Source organism: Macrotis lagotis, chromosome 3 (assembly GCF_037893015.1).
Source record: "Macrotis lagotis isolate mMagLag1 chromosome 3, bilby.v1.9.chrom.fasta, whole genome shotgun sequence".
Taxonomy (NCBI): domain Eukaryota; kingdom Metazoa; phylum Chordata; class Mammalia; order Peramelemorphia; family Peramelidae; genus Macrotis; species Macrotis lagotis.
The window spans coordinates 288,577,138-288,598,275 of record NC_133660.1 but is presented as its reverse complement, the minus strand read 5'-3'; the positions used below and the strand labels follow the sequence as shown (position 1 = coordinate 288,598,275).

General features: G+C 33.9%; 2 protein-coding genes across 2 annotated transcripts; both read left to right on the top strand.

Moving 5' to 3' along the window:
• Positions 1–865: 865 nt before the first annotated feature.
• Positions 866–1,825, top strand: LOC141519423 (olfactory receptor 14I1-like). The gene has a single exon (XM_074231665.1). The coding sequence runs from the start codon at positions 866–868 to the stop codon at positions 1,823–1,825; it is 960 nt and encodes a 319-aa protein (XP_074087766.1).
• A 17,696-nt stretch (positions 1,826–19,521) lies between these two features.
• On the top strand, positions 19,522–20,505 carry LOC141519422 (olfactory receptor 14I1-like). Its single transcript, XM_074231664.1, has one exon. It carries the CDS (start codon positions 19,522–19,524, stop codon positions 20,503–20,505), a length of 984 nt encoding a protein of 327 aa, XP_074087765.1.
• Positions 20,506–21,138: the final 633 nt, after the last annotated feature.

Below are 21,138 nucleotides of genomic sequence, written 5' to 3'. Positions count from 1 at the left end.
ACTGGCTTTGTCACATACCATCTGTGCCAGTCCAAGATGTTTCTTTACCTTTCAATTGCCTTTTTACTTAACAGAATTCTAAAACCCTTGTATCTCTGTAGCTGTGAGTCTACAATCCTGTGATTCAATTTAAAATATTGCTTCAAAACATAAGAACATTACATCTTCCAGAAACTCCGTAATTACTCAGTTTTATATTAAGAAAGTTCTGAGCAATCAATAGAGGTTTTAAGGAGGTCCATCTCACCTTTCAAGAGGCTGAAACAGATACTCTGACATCCTAGAAAAAAATGAATTTGTGCATCTGTAGGGTCAAAATGACTCAAGACTCATCGACAAATAAGTTGTATTTAGTCTAGTGTGCCTGGCAATACAAAGTGTCCAATAAATAGTATATTTATTTATCTATGTATCAGCTATCATTTATCAGAATTTTGTACACTGGTACATATTTTGATTCGAAATATAGTGGCATCTTGCAAAAGGCATTCAATCTACAGATGTAGATTGTGTGTGTTGGGGAGACTGGGGTGTGAATGTGACATCTGTGTGGTTGTGTGTGTCTGTGTGTCTGTGTACCTGCCTATAAGGAAAGTTAGGAAGAGAGTTTCTGTTGGGTAAGTCAGTTCAAGGAGGCTCAGTTTTTATAGTGGGCTTGATAGCTCGAATTTAAGACAGAGTGTGGTTGCCGTAGAATGGTACTTAATATCCTTTATACAGGAGATGATTCCCCCTCACATATTGAGTTAGAATAGATTGAAGTTCATGGTCTCTCATTTTAATAAAGTGATTCTATGCTTTTCATTTAGAAATTGATATCTTCTAATTATATTATTACAAGATCAATAACAGCATTCCAGAAGTCATGGACAATTTTACCATCATCAAAGAATTCTTCCTTATTGATTTTTCCAACATCCGAGAGCTTCAGCTCTTACATGCTCTTTTTTTCCTGCTGATATATATTGCGGCAGTTATGGGGAATCTCCTGACTATCACTGCCATTATCACTGACCCACATCTTCATTCTCCGATGTATTTTTTCCTGAGCAACTTATCTCTGTTGGATATTGGCTACATCTCAGTCACTCTTCCCAAATTCATTGTGAATTCTCTGACAGGTAACCAATCCATTTCTCTTCTTGGCTGTGCTGCTCAGGTTTTTTTCCTTATCTTCTTTGCTGGAGTAGAAATTGCTTTACTTGTGGCTATGTCTTATGACCGCTATGTGGCCATCTGTCACCCCTTGCACTATGGAGTCACTATGACACCACTCCGCTGTCTTTGGGTGGCAATTGGTTCATGGTTCAGTGGGCTCATCTATTCAGCTCTCCATACAGGGAACATGTTCCGTTTGCCTTTCTCAGGATCCAATGTGATCCATCAGTTTTTTTGTGATGTCCCTCATGTCTTGAAGATTTCATCTACTGAGGTTTGTGATGCTGAATATTTACTCATTGCCACAAGTTCAACTTTTGTTTTGTTCAGCTTTGGTTTTTTAATTATATCCTATACTTATATCTTCTCCACCGTATTTAAAATGCCCTCTGTAGAAGGACGTCACAAAGCCTTGTCTACCTGTTCACCACAATTAATCATCCTCATCTTATTTCTTCTTGCTGGCATTTTCACAGCCTTGGGCCCTATATCAGACACTTCACCAGTTCAGAATCTTTTGATTTCAATGACCTACACAATATTGCCTCCATTCATGAACCCTATTATTTATAGTCTAAGGAACATGAAAATCAAGATTGCACTGGGTAGGGTAATCAAAATTGCCTTTTGTTCCAAAATAGAAATATCCAATTTTAAAAAAATTTAAAATTATGAAAATGCATGAATAATAATAAAGTATATGCAAATGTAACAAAATAAAGTTAATAGTTAATATTTGTTTACAGATAAAATATAATCCCCAATATTTTGAGCTTGGACAATCACTTCTTTTCAGCAAAAAAATCATTCATTTAAAATTTTTTAATTATTAAGATACATCCTAGAGGATCCCACAGACCTATGTCTCTATAATTCATTTGACCAAGGACCTGATACAGTGGATTGAAGCCTGTATTCAAGTGAAAGGAATATTAATTGTTCATATCAAACAAAATACTTGCATAATATGGAATGATGATGGAAATCGCATAGCTGTCTTTTTAGCTTTTCATTTATTTTCCAGAAATAACTGTAACCATCCTTAGCTGTCTTCCATTTGAAAAATCAGATCACAAAGTCTTTCATGATCTCCTACTGAAAATATGTATTTGCTAACATCTTATTTGCTTTTCAGTACTTTGCTTGTATAGTAGAGTTTGGGAGTTTTTCAAGGGTTTCTTTATAAATTGATTTCTCCCAGATGAGATGTTAACATTTTGGAATGTGAAGCAGCAATTATCAGAGGCACTGGATTCCTCAAGTACTACACAAAATGCAATGTTGGGTCAACACTCTATTATTCTTACTGCTTTTACCTCTTAGGTGAACTATTAGGGTTAATGGAATTAGGAGGGGCTTCAAATATTACTCTTTGGTGATCTTATAAAAAGTGAGATAAGAATCTCTTAAAAGTTACTAGAGACTGGTAACACCCTTGAGAAAAATGAGTGAACATAGCATTTGAAAAAGGATCTAGTAATATAAGAAAACAGACCATTATTGAGGGTGAATATGTTCCTCGATTCTGGACACAAGAAGAGGGGTACATGGGTATTTTTTCAAATGGAGAACAGCTTCAGTGAGTGGTGGCAGAGGACAGCTGCATATTAGCGTTTATTGTGTAATTAAGAAACCAAACTTTCCTGTTGGGGAAATTGATTAAAACTAGGGACTGGCCCAGGAAACCTAGATAAATGAACTTCCCATCAAATACCTTGTACCCAGGTGGGGACTGCATGACCACATTCTAAGAAAGTAAGGGTCCCTTGGGGTCAGTAGGGTCAGTATGACCAAGTAAGGTTCAGTAGGACCCAGCTCTGCCTGAGAAGTAGGGACCAAGATGAAATGTGATCCCCAACAGTAATGCTTCTACTATTGCAATCTGTGTGTGTCCACAGAATGGTACATTGTTGGACAATGAACCTCAAACATATGTGACGGAAGGGGCATTTTATCGCTAATGATAATATAGGGCTATCTCGGCTTTGGACTAATTATGCTACTGCTTGACTATTCAAAGTCAGCACACCAGAATGTGGTTTTTATATATACTTTGATTCCGGTCACGTGAAATATCTTCATCCTTCAGTAGTCAGCATTTGGGGGACTTAAATTCTCAGGTTTGGGAATGACAAAAAGAAGTATGCTAATTATATGCAGATTATTTTTAGGGAAGAGACCTTATCTTAATTATCTTTAGAATCACATTCCGTTTGTCTTCTATGATTGTTTTTAAAATATATATTTAAAAATTTTTTACCCTGGGTCTTTCTACCCTTCCTGGGCTAGAAGTAAAATGCATATTCAGTAGACTTGACCAAATGATGATTAGTACAGAAGTTTTGATCTGTTCTAATTCTAACTAGGGTAAGTTTGTCTCATGAGGTCAGCCTGGCCTTTCAATCCCTATTCTAGAGGCTCTTCTTACTGGCATCATATTTAGTTCAGATACTTATTTCGTTTGAGTCCTTCTGTAGTTCAAAGCATCAAATCGAAAGACTTGAAGAAGAATGGCCTCAGTCTTCTCATTAACAAATCAAAGGTCTTTGCCCTAATCTACCTTGCTTTCATGATCTTTTTCCCTCTGATTACACAGAATATTTTAATTATACTTTTCTTTTCTTAAAAATATTTTTGTTTTTCAACAACACGCAACAATAGTTTTTGTAAATCATTTTTTCAAAGGTTTTGAGTTTTACATTTTTCTTCCTTTCTTCTTCCTGACAGAAAGCAATTTGATATAGGTTGTACATATATAATTATGCTAAATAAAGATGATTTTTGTTGTGAAAGAAGAATCATTTGGTATGGGAAGAAAAACATTAAAGAGAAAATAATAATGTAATACATAAAACAACTTTTAAAAATTGAAGATAGCAAGATTTGGTCGACATTTAAACTTCACCATTCCTTCTCTGGATGTGGATGGTTTTTCCCATCACAAGGTTTTTAGAATTTTCTTTGATTGTTGCACTATTGAAATGAACAAGTCTATCATAGATGCTCATCAGCCCGTGTTGTTGTTAGTGGGGAGATGTTCTTCTGGTTCTTCTCCCTTCACTCAGTGTCAGTTTATACAAGTCCTTCTAGACTTTTTCTAAAGTTTCATCCCTTATGATTTCTTATTGAACAATAGTTTTCCATAATACAATTTGTTCAGACATTCCCCAATTGGTGGGCATTCCTTCAATTTGCAATTCTTTGTCCCCTCAAAAACAGCTGCTATTAAAAAAAAGAAAGAAAAGAAATGCTATGACCATTTTTGTACATGTGAGTTTTTTTACACTTTTTTGAATCTTTTTTAGGATATCAACTTAGTAATGGTATTGCTGAATCAAAGGGTATGCACATTTTATTGCCTTCTGAGCATATTAATTATACTTTATTAACACAATTATCCTGAATATTGGAGCTTAATATTATCTTTATGATAATATGAAATATTATCATATGAAACTAAGTCCTAAAATATGGAACTTAAATATTACAAATATTATAGAATGAAAACAATTTTTAAATATATTTGGAAAATATATAATAAAATAATGTAAAGCACAAAAGCTTAAATACATTGAATTTAATCATATCTAAATATTTTATCTTCACTAATATCCAACAGAGTACTCACACAAACCTTAGTAAATCCTTGCTAGGGTGGAAAAGCTATTTCATGCAAGAAAAGAGGAATGAAGGGGAGCTAGGTGGTGCTGTGTATAGAACATCAGTCCTGGAGTCAGAAAGACCTGAGTTCAAATCTGTCCTCAGACACTTAATAATTACCTCACTTTGTGATTTTGGGCAAGTCACTTAATCCCATTGCCTTGCCCAAAAGAAACAACTTTAAAAAATGAATAGGGGAATGATTTATACAGTTTTCTTTTTTCTTTTTTTTTAAACTTTATTTGTCTTATCTTCTACTCTAACAAGAATAAAAGTTTGCATGTTTTTTCCAAGTAGAATATTAAATTAATTTTATTAGAAATTGTATTGTTTTATCCTATGGTTGTAGTCCCAAATTTCACTACAAATACAAATACATATGAACTACAAATTGAACTTTTCTTTAGTCTGAATCATGAATCTGTTGGGACACACTTCTGATGATGTTCTGAAGTTCTCCTTAGGTTCAAGAGTCCAGGTCAAACTCAGATAGGGTTAGGGATTATGGAGAGTTGGAAAAAAAAAGTTTCTCTTGACCTTTGGCCCCCATCTTTCAACCTAGGGGCTTGAAATGAATAATAATCGAAGTCCCTCCCAGAACTTGGATTGACGAAATTCCTACTTGTTTCATTTTGTTTGTTTAGTTTTAATTATGTGTGTGCTTCTTCCAATTTCTTTTCTAATTCAATCCTCAACATTTCAGAGGTCATTGAATCTAGCCAGTTAATATTTGAAGGCATATATACATACATATATATATATATATATATATATATATATATATATATATATATCCCCCTAACAAATATTTGTGCAATTTTTTTATTTTAAGTCATTCATCCAGTAACTTTTTTCATAAATGAATTCATTAAAACTATTCCTAGTAGTCTCATCCTGATCGTAGTATTGCAAGGTCTCATCCTGATCGTAGTATTTCAAGGTAAAATCTGCACAACCAAACCTGGATCCTATTTTCATCTATACTGGTGTCACTCCTGTTGGTCCCTGCCATTTCATCTCACCTAAACCTGTTCAAAAGCTGCGTCCCACATTAGGAATTTTCTACGTTCTCCAGGCTTCCAGAAACCCCAAAGTACCTTTAAGGTTCTCCTCTAGTGACATCTTCTATACAAGACTTATATTTATGTTTTGTTAATGTTTTTCTTTAGGCAGAGTTTTAAAAAATTCTTTTGTATGAGCTTCCCATTAATTTACTTTTGTAGATATTCTGCTGTGGACATGAATAAACCTCAATCTTTCTTTTGAATATGGCTCCATATTCAAATTCTATGATGAGGGTAAAAGCCAAGGAATGTTATTAACCCTTTGAGTTCATGTAATAAAACTGATTTAGATTTGTGTGAATCCATAGTCATTGGGGACCTGGTGCTATGCAATGAAGATATATTTTGGCATATTCGTGTAAACCTGAAGGTCCTTCTGGCAAAAAGGAAGCTCCTTGAACCTACTTTCCAGGAGCTCTTCAATTGTATTTCCTCTCTTTCCCTTAGAGACTTAGTATGGCTTGAGGTATTTCCTTAGTGTATATTAGATCACATGAATAATGAAATAGAAGAGGAAAAAAAGTATACTTTATTCCCATCTCACAATAAGGCATACTGTCATACTGTCATTGTATTCAAATGTGTTCCAACAAATTTTTAACAAAATATTGGTCTTTCCGGGGCACTACATTAGGTATATATTGTCATAAAGATGAGAAAAACAATTATTCATGTCCTGATGGATCCAAAATATTAGAGGGACTGAAACAAAGAGGACCAAATTCAATAAATCAGTCCATCAATACTACTTACCTGTTTATTATGAAGCAGGAACTGTGCTAAGCAATGGGCTCTTTAGATAGACAACAAAAACAAAAACAAAAAAAAAGGAATACAGTAACCATATCAGAAAAATAGAGAGTTAAGATGCACAAACATGAAGAAAAGAATTACTCACCAGGCGTAAGTCACATATTATTATCCCAACTCTCCTAAGCCATTAAATTCTATTTCTGTGTACAATTTACTGGCATCTCCACATGCTCCCTAAACATGAGTACTATTCAAAAATACTGGGGTATAATAGATTCACTGATATCTCTCTTCCTTAGCAATTTGATCTATCACCATGGTTTTAAACTTTTGTCAATTTGAGAGTGCCTCTCAATTTTGCATATACCTCTATCAGATAATGCAATTCTTGACATTATTTTGTTTTATATATACGTATTTTAAAAATTTAATTGAATAATTACATAATCTTAATATTTTACATATTAGATTAAGTTGTATTAGGATGTAAATAGGTACTCTGAGATTGAGACTTGAACGCAAATGTAGTCTGTAACAAAAGGAAATTTACTTCAGTGAAAATACAGTCACAGATGGAGATATATGGGATTAAGAGGGCTTCTCCAGATGACGACACTGTGGTTATTCTTGGACTAATCTGAACTTGCCTCTCCTTGATAGCCTTCTTTGCCAATGTTTTCTAAATCACACAATATTAATAGTAATCATTGTCATCCTCTTCCTCCACATGAGCATTATGATATTATTTCACAGAGAAAGAATTCTAGAGCATTGTCTAGAATGTATTTCATGTCTACCTTTCTTAAAATTACTTTTATCTGTTACTTCTCGAAATGATTTGTATTTTTTATTATGATCCAGAATTGTTGAATATCTCTTTTCTTTATTAATTTTTCTTTGAATTTATTCCATTCCTTATATAATCTCTTGTACTTAGTGAGTACATATTGAATAATTCTTAGTTAAATAAAATTATCTGTTTAGAGATAGGCAGTATGGTGCTGAAGAAAGTTTTCTTCATTTAGAGATAGGAGACTTGCCTTCCAACATAAGGCCAAAAATTAGTACTTACCTTGGATTGCCTTAATTTGCTGAGATGTAAAGTGTGATTTGGTTCAATGCCTTTGGAGTTGTCTTAGAAATTATAAGCCTCTAATCCTGATTTTTTACTTCCAATAAACTTCATGTATAAACTTATAGAGCAATGACTTTTGTACCTCTCATTTGTATTTATCTGGAATTATTATCTATGTGGCCCTTTAGATAGAAAAATTGATAAAGTGTGGGTATTGCACTCAAGAAAATTCTCCTTGCTGAATTCAAATCTTGTCCCAGACACTTACTAGCTGAGTGACACCGAGCAAGTCAATTAGCCTCATTTGCCTCAGTTTCTTCATGGAAAAGAAAATGGTTAACCACTTCAGTGTCTTTGCCAAGAAAACAGCAAATGTGGCAACATATTAATTGCACAACATTCAAAATTATCTGTGTATAGGTCATTCCCTATATTATAATTCTATGAATGGAGCGAAGGTAGTATAGTCTTGTTTAACTGATGTAGCTAACACCTAGTACAGCATTCAGTGGAATGTTGGAAATGTTTGTTGAATGGAAATGCTGATTGAAATTCATCAATAAACATTTAGTTGTGTCAATTATAGTTGAGGTACCATGATACTAAGAGATAGCAAACACAGAAAAAAGATATTAGTAGGTGGAAAGAGACAGATCTAATAAAACTATGGAGATATAGAAAATATAAAGAGAGACTATAGAGAAATAGTTAACACATGACCTCAAGAAACTTATATTACCATCAATATATTGAGCTTATAGTCTAAGAAGCAATGCTAGTTTGGGGTCATTGCATTATTTATAAACTATTATTCAAAATTGTATAAATTCCATCTCTTTTCCTTTAAATTATAACATAAATATCAAATTTATTGCGTAATTTTTCAATAAAATCATGTTGGTGAGAGTTCTTTTTTTTGGAGGCTCAGATTCAACAGTCTAGTATTATTTATATATGTGGAATTTAATCAATATTTATTTAATATGTTGAATTTGCAGTAAAACTATACTATCAAATGATATTATATGGTCACTAGTCCAGCGCATGGTTAAGTTTTTCCTCCTGAAATTTAGTATAATAATTCCTTATGAGAATGAATACCAGGTATTTTAATAAAATGATTGAATAATTACACAAAAATCTTAATATTTTCAATATTAGATGAAGTTATATTAGGATGTAAATAGGTATGTTGAGTTTGAGACTTAAAGAAATGCAAGCCAGTAGGGTGTTGTTAGTATAGTGGGATAAGCAGGGGACCCAAACAAGAAGCCCTGGTGATCTAAAGGATCTCCTGCAGTTTGTTTACAGATAATCCAGAATGAATGAGAGAAGAAAATAGGCTAAAGAGAAGTGCCACACATAATATTATTTATCAAGTCTAGGTTCTTCTTTAGGTAACTTCTTTCAATTATCTGAAATAAAGTTTAATAAACCTAAAGTGTCTCCTGAATTCTGTAGAGCAGTCATATCTCCCTGAAAAGCACCGCATATTGACTTGCAGAACCACAAATTACTGTTATTTATGTTGTAGTATACCTTTATGCTGTTAAACTTTTAATTTGCTCTCAGCAAATTGAATTCCATAGACTATACTCTGTAATAAACATCACATAGTGTGTCACAATACAAATACAAATGTCTGTATGGAAATAGCAAAGTCTATGCAACACGTTAGAGGAATGTGAAATCCTAGCCATAAATTTACCAGTTAGATTTCACCAGATGGAATATAGCTGAGGTGAATATGCCTTATTCAACAGAAATAGGAAAGGTAAAAGATTGGTTGGAGAGCATTGTATATTAAGAAGGCATGATCATCTGAAAATGTTTAGTTATCGATGGATGGAAGTAAGAGAGATCAAATGGTTGAAGGATATTGAGAGATAGAGAAGTGATTTCTTTTCCTTCAAAGTTTAGCCAAATTCCAGAACTATCAGATAAAACAGAAAATCCTGCAAGAAGCCAGAAAGAAATAGATACCAAGGAGCCACAGTAAGGATTAATCAGGACCTGGCAGCATCAACATTAAGGGACTGAAGGACCTGGAACACAATATTCCAACAAGCAAGGAAGCCTGGAATGCAGCCAATAATCCACTATCCAGCAAGGCTGACCTTTCTCTTCCATGGCAAAAGATGGACATTTTTTTTATTTTTTTGCAAGGCCAATGGCGTTAAGTGGCTTACCCAAGGCCACACAGCTGGGTTATTATTAAGTGTCTGGGATCAGATTTGAACCCAGGTACTCCTGACTATAAAGCCAGTGCTTTTATCCACTGCACCAACTAGCCGCCCCAAAAGATGGACATTTAATGAAATGGGAGAATTACAACTTTTCCTGATGAAAAGACCAGAGTGTAGTAGAAAATTTGAACTTCAAACAGGAGACTCAAGACACATATGAAAAGGTAAAATTAAACAAAAAGGAGGAGGGGAAGGGATTAAAAACTGTTACCTAATAAGATTAAACTGGAAATATCCTTATCTGGGAGAAATACTCTAATAACTCTCAATAATTGAAATTCTAGTAGAGAGAATAGCCAGAAGTGATGGACACTCAAGACCTTTCTGTGACTCAGATAGAATGTTTTAAAAGCAATACCTCCTTAAAAAGGAGGACAGTAAAGATATGGGAGGATGGAGGAGACTGAAAGGGGTCAATCTCACTGCATTAAGAGATCCAAAAGAGTTATTGCAATTGAGGGGAAGAAGGGAGGAGATGAGAACTGCCTGAATCTTATTGTCATAAGATTGGCTTTAAGTTAACATACATACATTCAGTTAAGTTAAGAAAATTATGTTACTTTTAAAGTGTTAAAAGGGGAAAAGTGGAGGGGAAGGAAAAGGGGAATAAAAATAAGGAAGGGAAGGAAGAAGGGGCAAAGGAAAGGGGGGAAAGGGGTGGGTTTGGGTATAGGAGGGCAAACAAATTGAAGGTGGCAGAATTCAGAAATAAAATACTGAGGAAGATGGATAAAGGGAAAGGGGGGGAATACAAGCAGAGGGAAGATAACATGGAAGGCAATTAAGTGGTAATAATTATTGAATTATATGAATATGAATGGGATGAACTCTCCCTTAAAATGTAAGTGAATAGCAGAGTGGATTAAAAACCAGTATCCTACTATATGCTGCTTAAAAGAAACTCATCTGAAGCAGAGAGATACACATAGAGTAAATGTAAAAGGCTGGAATAAAATCTATTTTACTTCAGCTGAAGTGAAAAAAAAAGCCGGGTAGCAATGCTTATTTCAGTCAAAGCAGTTCCAAAAATAGATAGTGTTGAAAGAGCTAAAGAAGGAAACTCTATCCTCCTAAAAGGTACCATAGTGAATAAAGTAATATTAATACTAAATATGTATGCACCCAATGGGATAGCATCCAAATTCTTAGAGAAGTTAAAAGAGTTACAGGAAGACATAGACAAGAAAACAAGGATGCCCATTATCACCACTACTATTCAATATTGTATTAGAAATGTTAGCTTCAGCAATAAGAGAAGAAAAAGAAATCAAAAGAATTAGAATAGGGAAGGAAGGAGACAAAACTCTCACTCTTTGCAGATGACATGATGGTATACCTAAAGAATGCCAAAAAATCATCTTATAATCTACTAGAAATAATTTGTAACATTAGCAAAGTCACAGGATATAAAATAAACTCTCATAAATACTCAACATTTACATGTATGACTAGCAAGATGCAGCAGAAAGAGCTGGAAAGAGAAATCCCATTCACAGTAACCTCAGATAATATAAAATACCTGGGAGTCTACCTGTCAAAGCAGACTCAGAAACTTTTTGGAAACAATTACAAAACACTTCTCACACAAATAAAATCAGAATAAACTAACTAAGCATATATCAACTGCTCATGGACAGGCCAAGCATATACAATAAATAGGACAATTCTACAAAAATTAAACTACATGTTTAGTGCCCCTACCAATCAAAATTACAAAAAATTACTTCAATGAGTTAGAAAAAAAAATTGTAAGTAAATTCATATGGAGAAATAAAAAGTCGAGAATCTCTAGGGATTTAATGGGGAAAAAAGTGCAAAATAAGGTGGCTTACCCCTAGAAGACTTAAAATTATATTATAAAACATCAATCATCAAAACTGTCTGGTATTGGCTAAGAGATAGAGTGGTGGGATCAGTGGAATAGACTTGTTGCAATAGCAGGAAACGATTATAGTAATCTGCTGTTTGATATACCTAAAGAGTCTAGCTATTGGGATAAAAACTGCTGGGAAAATTGGAAGTTACTATGGAAGAAACTTGGATTAGACGAACACCTCATACCCTATACCAAGATAAGATCCAAATGGATACAGGATCTAGATATTAAAAAAATAATATTATAAGCAAACTAGAAGATTAGGGAATAGTTTACCTGTCAGATCTATGGAAAGGGAAACAGTTTATGACCAAGGAAGAGAAAATCACTAAAAACAAACTAGATAATTTTGATTACATTAAATTAAAAAGCTTTTGCACAGACAAAACTACTGTAACCAAGATCAAAAGTAATGAAGTAAATTGGGAAACAATTTTTACAACTAGTGTTTCTGACAAAGGACTCATCTCTAAAATATACAGAAAACTGAGGCAAAGTTTTTTTTAAAAGAAGACAAGCCCTTCCCCAATTGAGAAAAGGTCAAAGGATATGCAAAGGCAATTTATGGATGAGGAAATCAAGCAATCCATAATCATATGAATAATTGATCTAAATCACTAATTATTAGAGAAATGCAAATTAAAACATCTCTGAGGTACCACCTCACACCTCTCAGACTGTCCAATATCATCAGAAAGGACCATGATCAATGTTGGAAGGGATGTGGTGGAATACATTGTTGGTGGAATTGTGAACTCATCCAACCTTTCTGGAGAGCAATTTGAAATTATGCCCAAAGGACAATAAAAATGTGCATATCCTTTGATCCAACAATACCACTACTGGGTCTATACCATGAAGAGATTATGAAAAAGGGAAAAACTTCACCCGTACAAAAATTGTCATAACCACTCTATTTGTGGTGGTAAAGAAATGGAAACTGAGGGAATGTCCATCAATTAGAGAATGGCTTAACATACTGTGGTATATTTATGTGAGAGAACATTATTGTTCTATTAGAACCCAGGGTGGATATGAATTCAGGGAAGCCTGGAAGGATTTGCATGAACTGATACTAAGCGAAATGATCAGAACCAGAAGAACAGTATACCCTAACAGTAACATGCAAGTGATAATCAAACTTAATTGACTTGCTCGTACCAACAGGCAACATTCAGGCACAATTTTGGGATGTCTGTAATGGAGGATGCCATCTGTATCCTAAGAAAGAATTGTGGAGTTTGAACAAAGACCAAGGATTACCTTTAATTTAAAAAATGTTTTATTATGTAATTCTGCTATGTCTCATGCTATTTGTTTCTTCCTTAATGATATAATTTCTCTTTCATAACATTCAACTTTGAACAATTCATACTATGGGAATGATGTAAGGACTATCAAACTGCCTTCTGTGGGGGGGGTGAGAGGAGGGAAGCGAGAGTTGGGAAAAATTATAAAACTCAAAATAAATAAAATCTTTCTAAAATTAAAAAAAATAAAGTGAAGGATGGGAGATTAACCGTAAAAAGAAATGTGAACTCCACAAACTCTTTTTCCTCTATATTGAACTTTAAAAGAATCTTTCCTTAGACATTCCAACAAATTTTTTGTATCTCTTAGCATATTGTCTTTTTCATTATAGCACCTCCTACTCATGTTGTATCTTACTTGACAAACCTTAGTTATGAATAAATTCTCTAATTTGATCTTTTGCATATAATAGAACATCAATAAATTTATTGAACTGAATAGAAATCCCTAATCACCATGTTCTCTTCTTTTCATGTGTAGGACAGCTAAGTAGTTAAGGGGACAGAGCACTAGTCTTGGAGCCAGGAGGATGACAGTTTGTATCCAGCTTGTCACTTACCAGCTGTGTGACCTTGAACAAGCCACTTAACCCCAATTGTCTCACAACTAACTATTTGCTTGATTAATATTTGGTTACAGGACTCAGATGACCCTGGAGGAGAAGATGAGGCTGGATAGTTAGTACAGCACCCCCCTCACTCAAATTCAATTCATGTGCTTGTCTTGGCAAAACATCCTCCCGATGTTGCAGTCTTCTTCAAGAGTGAAAGACAGGGCTGGCTAGGTGGCATAGTGGATAAGGTACTGTCCCTGGAGTCAAGAGTACCTGGGTTCAAATCTGGTCTCAGACACTTAATAATTACCTAGCTGTGTGGCTTTGGGCAAGCCACTTAACCCCATTTGACTTGCAAAAAACCTAAAAACAAACAAACAAACAAATAAACAAACAAATAAATAAATGAATGAATGGATAGATGTATGAATGAATAAATAAATAAACAAATAATGAAAAAGAGGGAAAGAGAAACATCACATTTTTATCTCTAATTTATATTTCTCTAATATATACATAAATCTGTAATCTGTATTATTGTTTTTTCTATGTGCAATGTTGATTTATTTCTTGACTTTATGAGTCTAATGAGAACTAGAAAGATTTGTTGGCTTTCTAAAAACATCTTGTTTTAGCAGCATCCTGAAAATTTGCTGAATTTTAAATGAAATTAGTCATAATTAAGTGTTATGGGTTTTTTAAATTTATTGTTATATTTGTCTACTTATCTTTTTTCACTTCTGAAATGATCTTATATCTTCTGTTCTATTAATAAGTTCAATCTTCAAATGGAAGGCATGGACTACTTTTTATTTTTAACTTTGTAGTCTCAAAATGAATCACAGTACTATTCACATAGCAATTTTCCTTAATTTGCAGAATTTAATGTATTTTTTCCCATTAATATTGTCTTTGGATAGAATTCTCAACACACACTAGTTAATTCTTCTATTCGCATCTAGGTTAATAAGTGACTAACTCAACACTGAATTGTTTGGATAACAATTTAGCTACTAATTACTTTTGGCCCTTTATATAAACACTGCTTCTCTGATATATCATCTCTAAATTTTAAAGATTCATCCAGGAGATCTCTAACAACAGATAGTCCCACTATATTCTTGAAATATTCCTCTAACCAGTTCAACGCTGAGATTTTTAATGTGTTACCTGGGTAAACAATTTAATTTTTTCTAATGTCCTAAATTTAATAAATTGTTAATATAAAACAAAGAAAAACATCATTATTATCATCAGCATGTAACTATTTTTACACATTTCTATTTCTAGCTGCTTTTACTATGGACATCACAATTTTTTATATTGCTTCATTTTCATTCCACATTTCGCAGGAGATTTTGATTCTTTAATGGATAATATAATCAGAACTGCTGGCAATATATCTGATTACCTCATGGTTACTACGTTATCCTATTTGTTGGCTTGATTTTTTTCTATTTTTACTTTTCATTCATTTTTGTAAATCTACCATTTTGTCTGTACCAATGCAAATTCTTTTTTTGATATAATCTGGTTCTCAAAATAAATTTTCTTTAAATAATGGGATACCTAAGAATTTCAGGAGTGTTCTCAGTGTTCTGGGGTGACTCCTGAATGGTACTATGAGTCAAAAGATGGAAATGCTCCCCAAATCTCAGTCAGTAAAAATAATTTTTGGAATACTTCTGTGTAGGGTTATGGAGTAAGGGCTGTTAGATGGAATAATCTAGATACCTATATAGGATTGATTCTGACTGATTAAGGGATTTCCAATGCATTATATTTGTTGAGTAGGAACAGTCAAAACCCTGTTTTCACCTAAGTAATTGTTTTAGAGAGATGAATAATTTTGTCTCTATACAAATGTTTTCGGTGCCAATGCTGGATATTTGGAAGGTTTGCTATTTCCAAGGGGGCATGATCTGTGGAGAGAGGAGTGGTCAGTGCTCTCCTGGACTACACATTGGTCTTTCCCCAGGATGTGATGTTTCCTTGGGACTGGAAGTTGTATTTCCACTCAGATTTTCCACTCCCTCTTGACATGACATGCCCCTCCCACCACCACAACTATGATCCAGAAGTGGTTATTTGCAATGGAAATGTCCAACAGTTCCTTGTTCTGTTCTGTTCCTTGTCCTAGAGTTTGTCTTTCATTTGCCTTGACCATCTTTAGTTCACGAGCTCCAAAACCTGTGGCTGTTTTTCAGCCATCACCAGCTATTCCTACCACTGGTGTTTCATCTATATGATCTCTTGCTTAGCACCCACTCCTATATCACAGGTATCTCTTTGTAAACTGCTATCACATATACTTTAAGATATAAATAAGTTTCTCAATATTCAGACAAGGAGGACAAAGTAGAGATGGAGAACCATAGGATGAATTTACCAATCAATGTTGATGCAAAAACCTTAAAGGCAACTTTAGTCAAACTATTCGATATTCCTTTCTCCATCTAAAACTCTAGAAAATTAGTAATTCTATTTATTTCATATAAAAGTGCATAGGAGAAAAGCATTCATGAGAGTAGGGTATGTTGATATAGATATGCATATGTGTCTATACAGATGTGTATGAAATAGAGAATTTAATAGATTTCTAAATAGAAGCAATGAAAGATAAACATTTAGGAGAAAATGAGAAAAGAACAAGGAGAGAGACAGAGAGATGGAAACAAATAAAGATACAGTGTGGTCTAGGTGATCAGGAGTAGGTTTTGAATTAGAAAGTCCTTTTTTCAAGACTCGATTCTTCAACTGCTGGTTATATGGTGCTGGGCAAGCCACTGGAACCTTAGATACCTAGGCTGTTCTCCAAATCAAAAATGGCATATCAGGGAGTGGCTAGGGGGTGCAGTGGATAAAGCACCGGTCCTGGAGTCAGGAGTACCTGGGTTCCAATTCGATCTCAGAGACTTAATAATGACCTAACTGTGTGGCCTTGGGCAAGCCACTTAACCCCATTTGCTTTGAAAAAAAAACTAAAAAAAAATGGCATATCAGATGGAGTCTACAATGGCAAAAGTAGACTGCTTCATTTTTTTCCATAGAATTTCCTAAAATCATTAAAATAGCTTCTTATCAGACTCTGATTCTATTAAATATGTTATAGTGTTTAAATCCGGATCTGTGTGTGTGTGTGTGTGTATGTTTGTGTTTGCATACATGCATACACACATATATGTATTCATATATACATAAATATATAAAAGCAATATTTAAAGAAGTATAAATGTACAGAATCTTTCTTGCCCCCCTTCTCCAATACCCACTCAATTTATGGGTCTGATACCCTAGGAATTAGCTGCTACTAATTCTATTAGACTCCTGAGAACAAATATGAGTGTTAGAAGGTTTCTAAATGTGTTAATTCAGATGGTCCAACAATGTTTCTCACTATCAATCAAGTTGAAATCATGAAATTTTACAAAATGGAGCAAATTTACATAATGTCTGTGTGTGTGTGTGTGTATATATTCATATACATAACTTTTTCCTATTATAGCATAATCATTTTACATTTATATCATATATCACATCATATCACATTATATCCTATGTATAAGTTTTTAAGTCGATTATTCTTTTGGATTAGAAAAATAATTACTTTTAAAGCATTTACACACATGAACACATACATATATTGCACAGCTTAATATGTAAATATATGTCTACATAAATATTTAAATAATTATATATATATGTGCATATGTTGCTAAATATATAGAACATACTCCTAATCCATATATGTGTGTGTGTGTGTGTGTGTGTGTGTGTGTGTGTATATATATATATATATATATATATATATATATATATATATATATATATATACACACACATATATAGTTTGAATACACACATATTTCAGCATACCTTGAATGGGCTCTCTTTTTGGCAAATTATTTCCCCAATCCAGTAGTATATCTGCTATTTGATAGTAGTGAACATGTTTCTGACTTCTGAAATGTGTCCAATTGCAATATCCTTCTGGTTATTTTTCTGGACTTACTTTTCCCCATTTCAGTCCATCTGTCACTCAACGATTCTATTGTTCTTGCAAAGCACATATCTGACCTTCCTATTCCCTATTTAATAAATTTGACAAAGAATTCCTCATAATAACTTTTTATATGGCCAAAAAATTATGTCAATCCCCCCCACTTTTATTCCATTATAATACATATTCATATATGTAGGCAAACAAAAATACATGAACAAATACTGATGTATGCCATAACTATAGTAGTCATTTAGTCCCCCCAAAATGCATACATTATATGTGTATGAATATATCATCTAAGTCTACATAGAGATATATTTATACATAAACACACGGATACATACAAATGTTTAGATGAGCGATAGGTAAAGCAGAGAGTGGATATTTTTCCCACGAAGATCAAAGGTTCTCCTTTAAAGTAAACTTTTACAAAATCAAATTAAACGGACTTCGATTTTACACAAGATTGAAGGCTACATGGGAGAATTTAATGGACTACAGAAATCCTGATGGATTATATAACATTAAAGGGTGAACTCCTTTTCCCATATTATTAATAAAAGGACCTCTACCTTAACTAATTATACTCAAGAGAAAGGTCAGAGAATCTGTGGCTAACAAGAATGAATTCATTTCCTTGGCTCCCTGGGGACTTCAGAAAGCATTTCTCTAAAAGGACATTGGGCATTATATTTCCATTCACATCAGATCGAGTGTTTTCACATGGTTGTTTCTTCCCCATTTGCCCTCTGCAGCTTCTTATGAGATCAGGACCAATTTCGAGTGGATAAAGATAACCTTTGTATACCATATAGCACCTGTGATTTGGAGAGGAAAATAAATACATACTTGGGAAAAGAGAAATGCCACAACTCCACTCAGGTATTGTTGTTATCTGTTTGTTTGTTTTTTCCATTGCAGAACGGTCAATTTGCTTAATTAATTAAGTAGGTGTTAGAATTTTGGGATTTGATCTCTGCATTATGGTCTTATATCTTAGAGAGGAAATGCTATAAAAGACAAATTAAGGAAAACTACAGCTTAAATTCTTTCTCTCTGAGCTTCACTGTCTCATTCATAATACCTGAAGCATCTCACAGAATTGCTTGAACCATGAACATGATATTTGCAAAATATTTTGCAAAATAATTCCAGATGAATATTAACTATTATCATTATCATTCTGCTGTACTTGAACAGATACTACCTCTAGCCCATGTACCATTAATTCTGAAGACGGGGATAAACTGAACAAATTTTCATCAAAGTGGGATAAGATCTATTCTGCCCCTCTCTCAGCATAATAGGTAAGTATGTTTTGAAAGAATTTCTTTGGAGAAAGTGTTTTGAAAAGTCGAAATATATGAACATTTTTTCAGCAAAATTATTTTATAATTATTAACATTAGAATTAATATTATCAGTATCATTCTTACTTAATAGGCACCATGACAGTAGCTAGAAGAAGAAACCTTAAAACAAGATTTGGATTCAAATCCAACTGTTACCTTTCCTGTGCTTGAATCTACTAAGACTATTATGAGATCATATCACTAAAGTTGCAAGAGTAACTTTCTCTCCTGGTGCATTCCTACTTTGATAAAATTGTAGATCCCAGGAGATATCACTATTAAAGAATACATGACATATCATTTATACAAGTCATATAATGACCTTCTAAAATGATCTGATTTCCTAACATGATAGGAATAGATTGAAGTATATGGCTTTACTCGGCAATAAAGTGTTTATGTGCTCTCCTTTTAGAATTTGATGGCTTCTACTCGTACAGTTTCAAGAAGAATTATAGGACTCCAGGAGACATGAGGAATTTTACCATCATTGTGGAATTCTTTCTCATGGAGTTTTCCAACATTCGAGAGTTACAGGTCCTACATGCTGTTTTTTTCCTGCTGATATATATTGCAGCCCTGTTGGGCAATCTCCTCACTATCACTGCCATTGTCACTGACCCACACCTTCATTCTCCAATGTATTTTTTCCTGAGCAACTTATCCGTGTTGGATCTTGGTTGCATCTCAGCCACTCTTCCCAAATTCATTGTGAATTCCTTGACAGGGAATCAATCCATTTCTCTTCTTGGTTGTGCTGCTCAGGTTTTCTTTTTTATCTTCTTTTCTGCAACAGAAGTTGCTTTGCTTGTGGCCATGTCCTATGACCGTTATGTGGCCATCTGCCACCCCTTACACTATGGTGTCACCATGACACCACTCCGCTGTCTTTGGGTGGCAATTGGTTCATGGGTCAGTGGGCTTGTCTATTCAGCTCTCCATACAGGGAACATGTTCCGTTTGCCTTTCTCAGGATCCAATATGATCCATCAGTTTTTTTGTGATATCCCTCATGTCTTGAAGGTCGCATCATCTGAGGTTCGCCTTTCTGAGTATATACTCCTTGCTACAAGTTCAACTTTTGTTTTATTCTGCTTTGGATTTTTAATTATATCCTATACTTATATATTTTCCACCGTATTTAAAATGCCCTCTGTAGAAGGACGTCACAAAGCCTTGTCTACCTGTTCACCACAATTAATCATCCTCATCTTATTTCTTCTTGCTGGCATGGTCACAGTCTTGGGTCCTTTATCAGACACATCACCAGTTCAAAATCTTTTGATTTCAATGACCTACACAATATTGCCTCCATTCATGAACCCTATTATTTATAGTCTGAGAAACATGAAAATCAAGGTTGCACTAGGTAGAATAATCAAAAGTATCTTTTTTCCCAAGAAGAACAGGCCAGTCATTGAAAATAATTTAAAAAGTGAGAGAATGTATGAATGAGACTGAATGCAAAAGGTAACACAACTAAAAGTGAGGTTTATGGCTAATATATGTCTGCACATAAAAAAAATTAAAGCACCAAAGTTTCCAACTTGGACAAGCTATTATTCATTTAGAAATATTACTTAGAAATATCCTTTGGTCTCCATAGAACTATGTTTGCATTTAAAGTTTAATTTGACCATGGCCCTGATACGATGGATTGGAAATAGTAAACAAGTAAAAGGAAGATTGATGGTTTAATTGAGCAGAAATATTTTGTTGCATAATCCCATATAAAATAGAAAAAAAAATTCTTCTCAGAACAAACTTTGGCTTCTCACTCAGATGTCCTTATAATACTCTTTTAACATGCCTGTTACCACCCTTAGCTATTCTATTTCAAAATTCAGGTCAATTGTCATTACCTCTCCCCACTCCCCCATTCCGCACTGAAAATATTTTTCATTAATCCTTGCTAGCTCCTTATTTTTATTTCAGTTTTAACTTGTGCAGTAGGGGTTGGGGATTGTTCAAAGGAGTCTTTATAAATTAATTTCCCTTAGACAAGTTGATAGTGTTAAAGAATGTGAAGGACAATGATTACCTTAACTCTTAAAATTCAAAGTTAGGTCTGTATTCTGTTACTCTTAC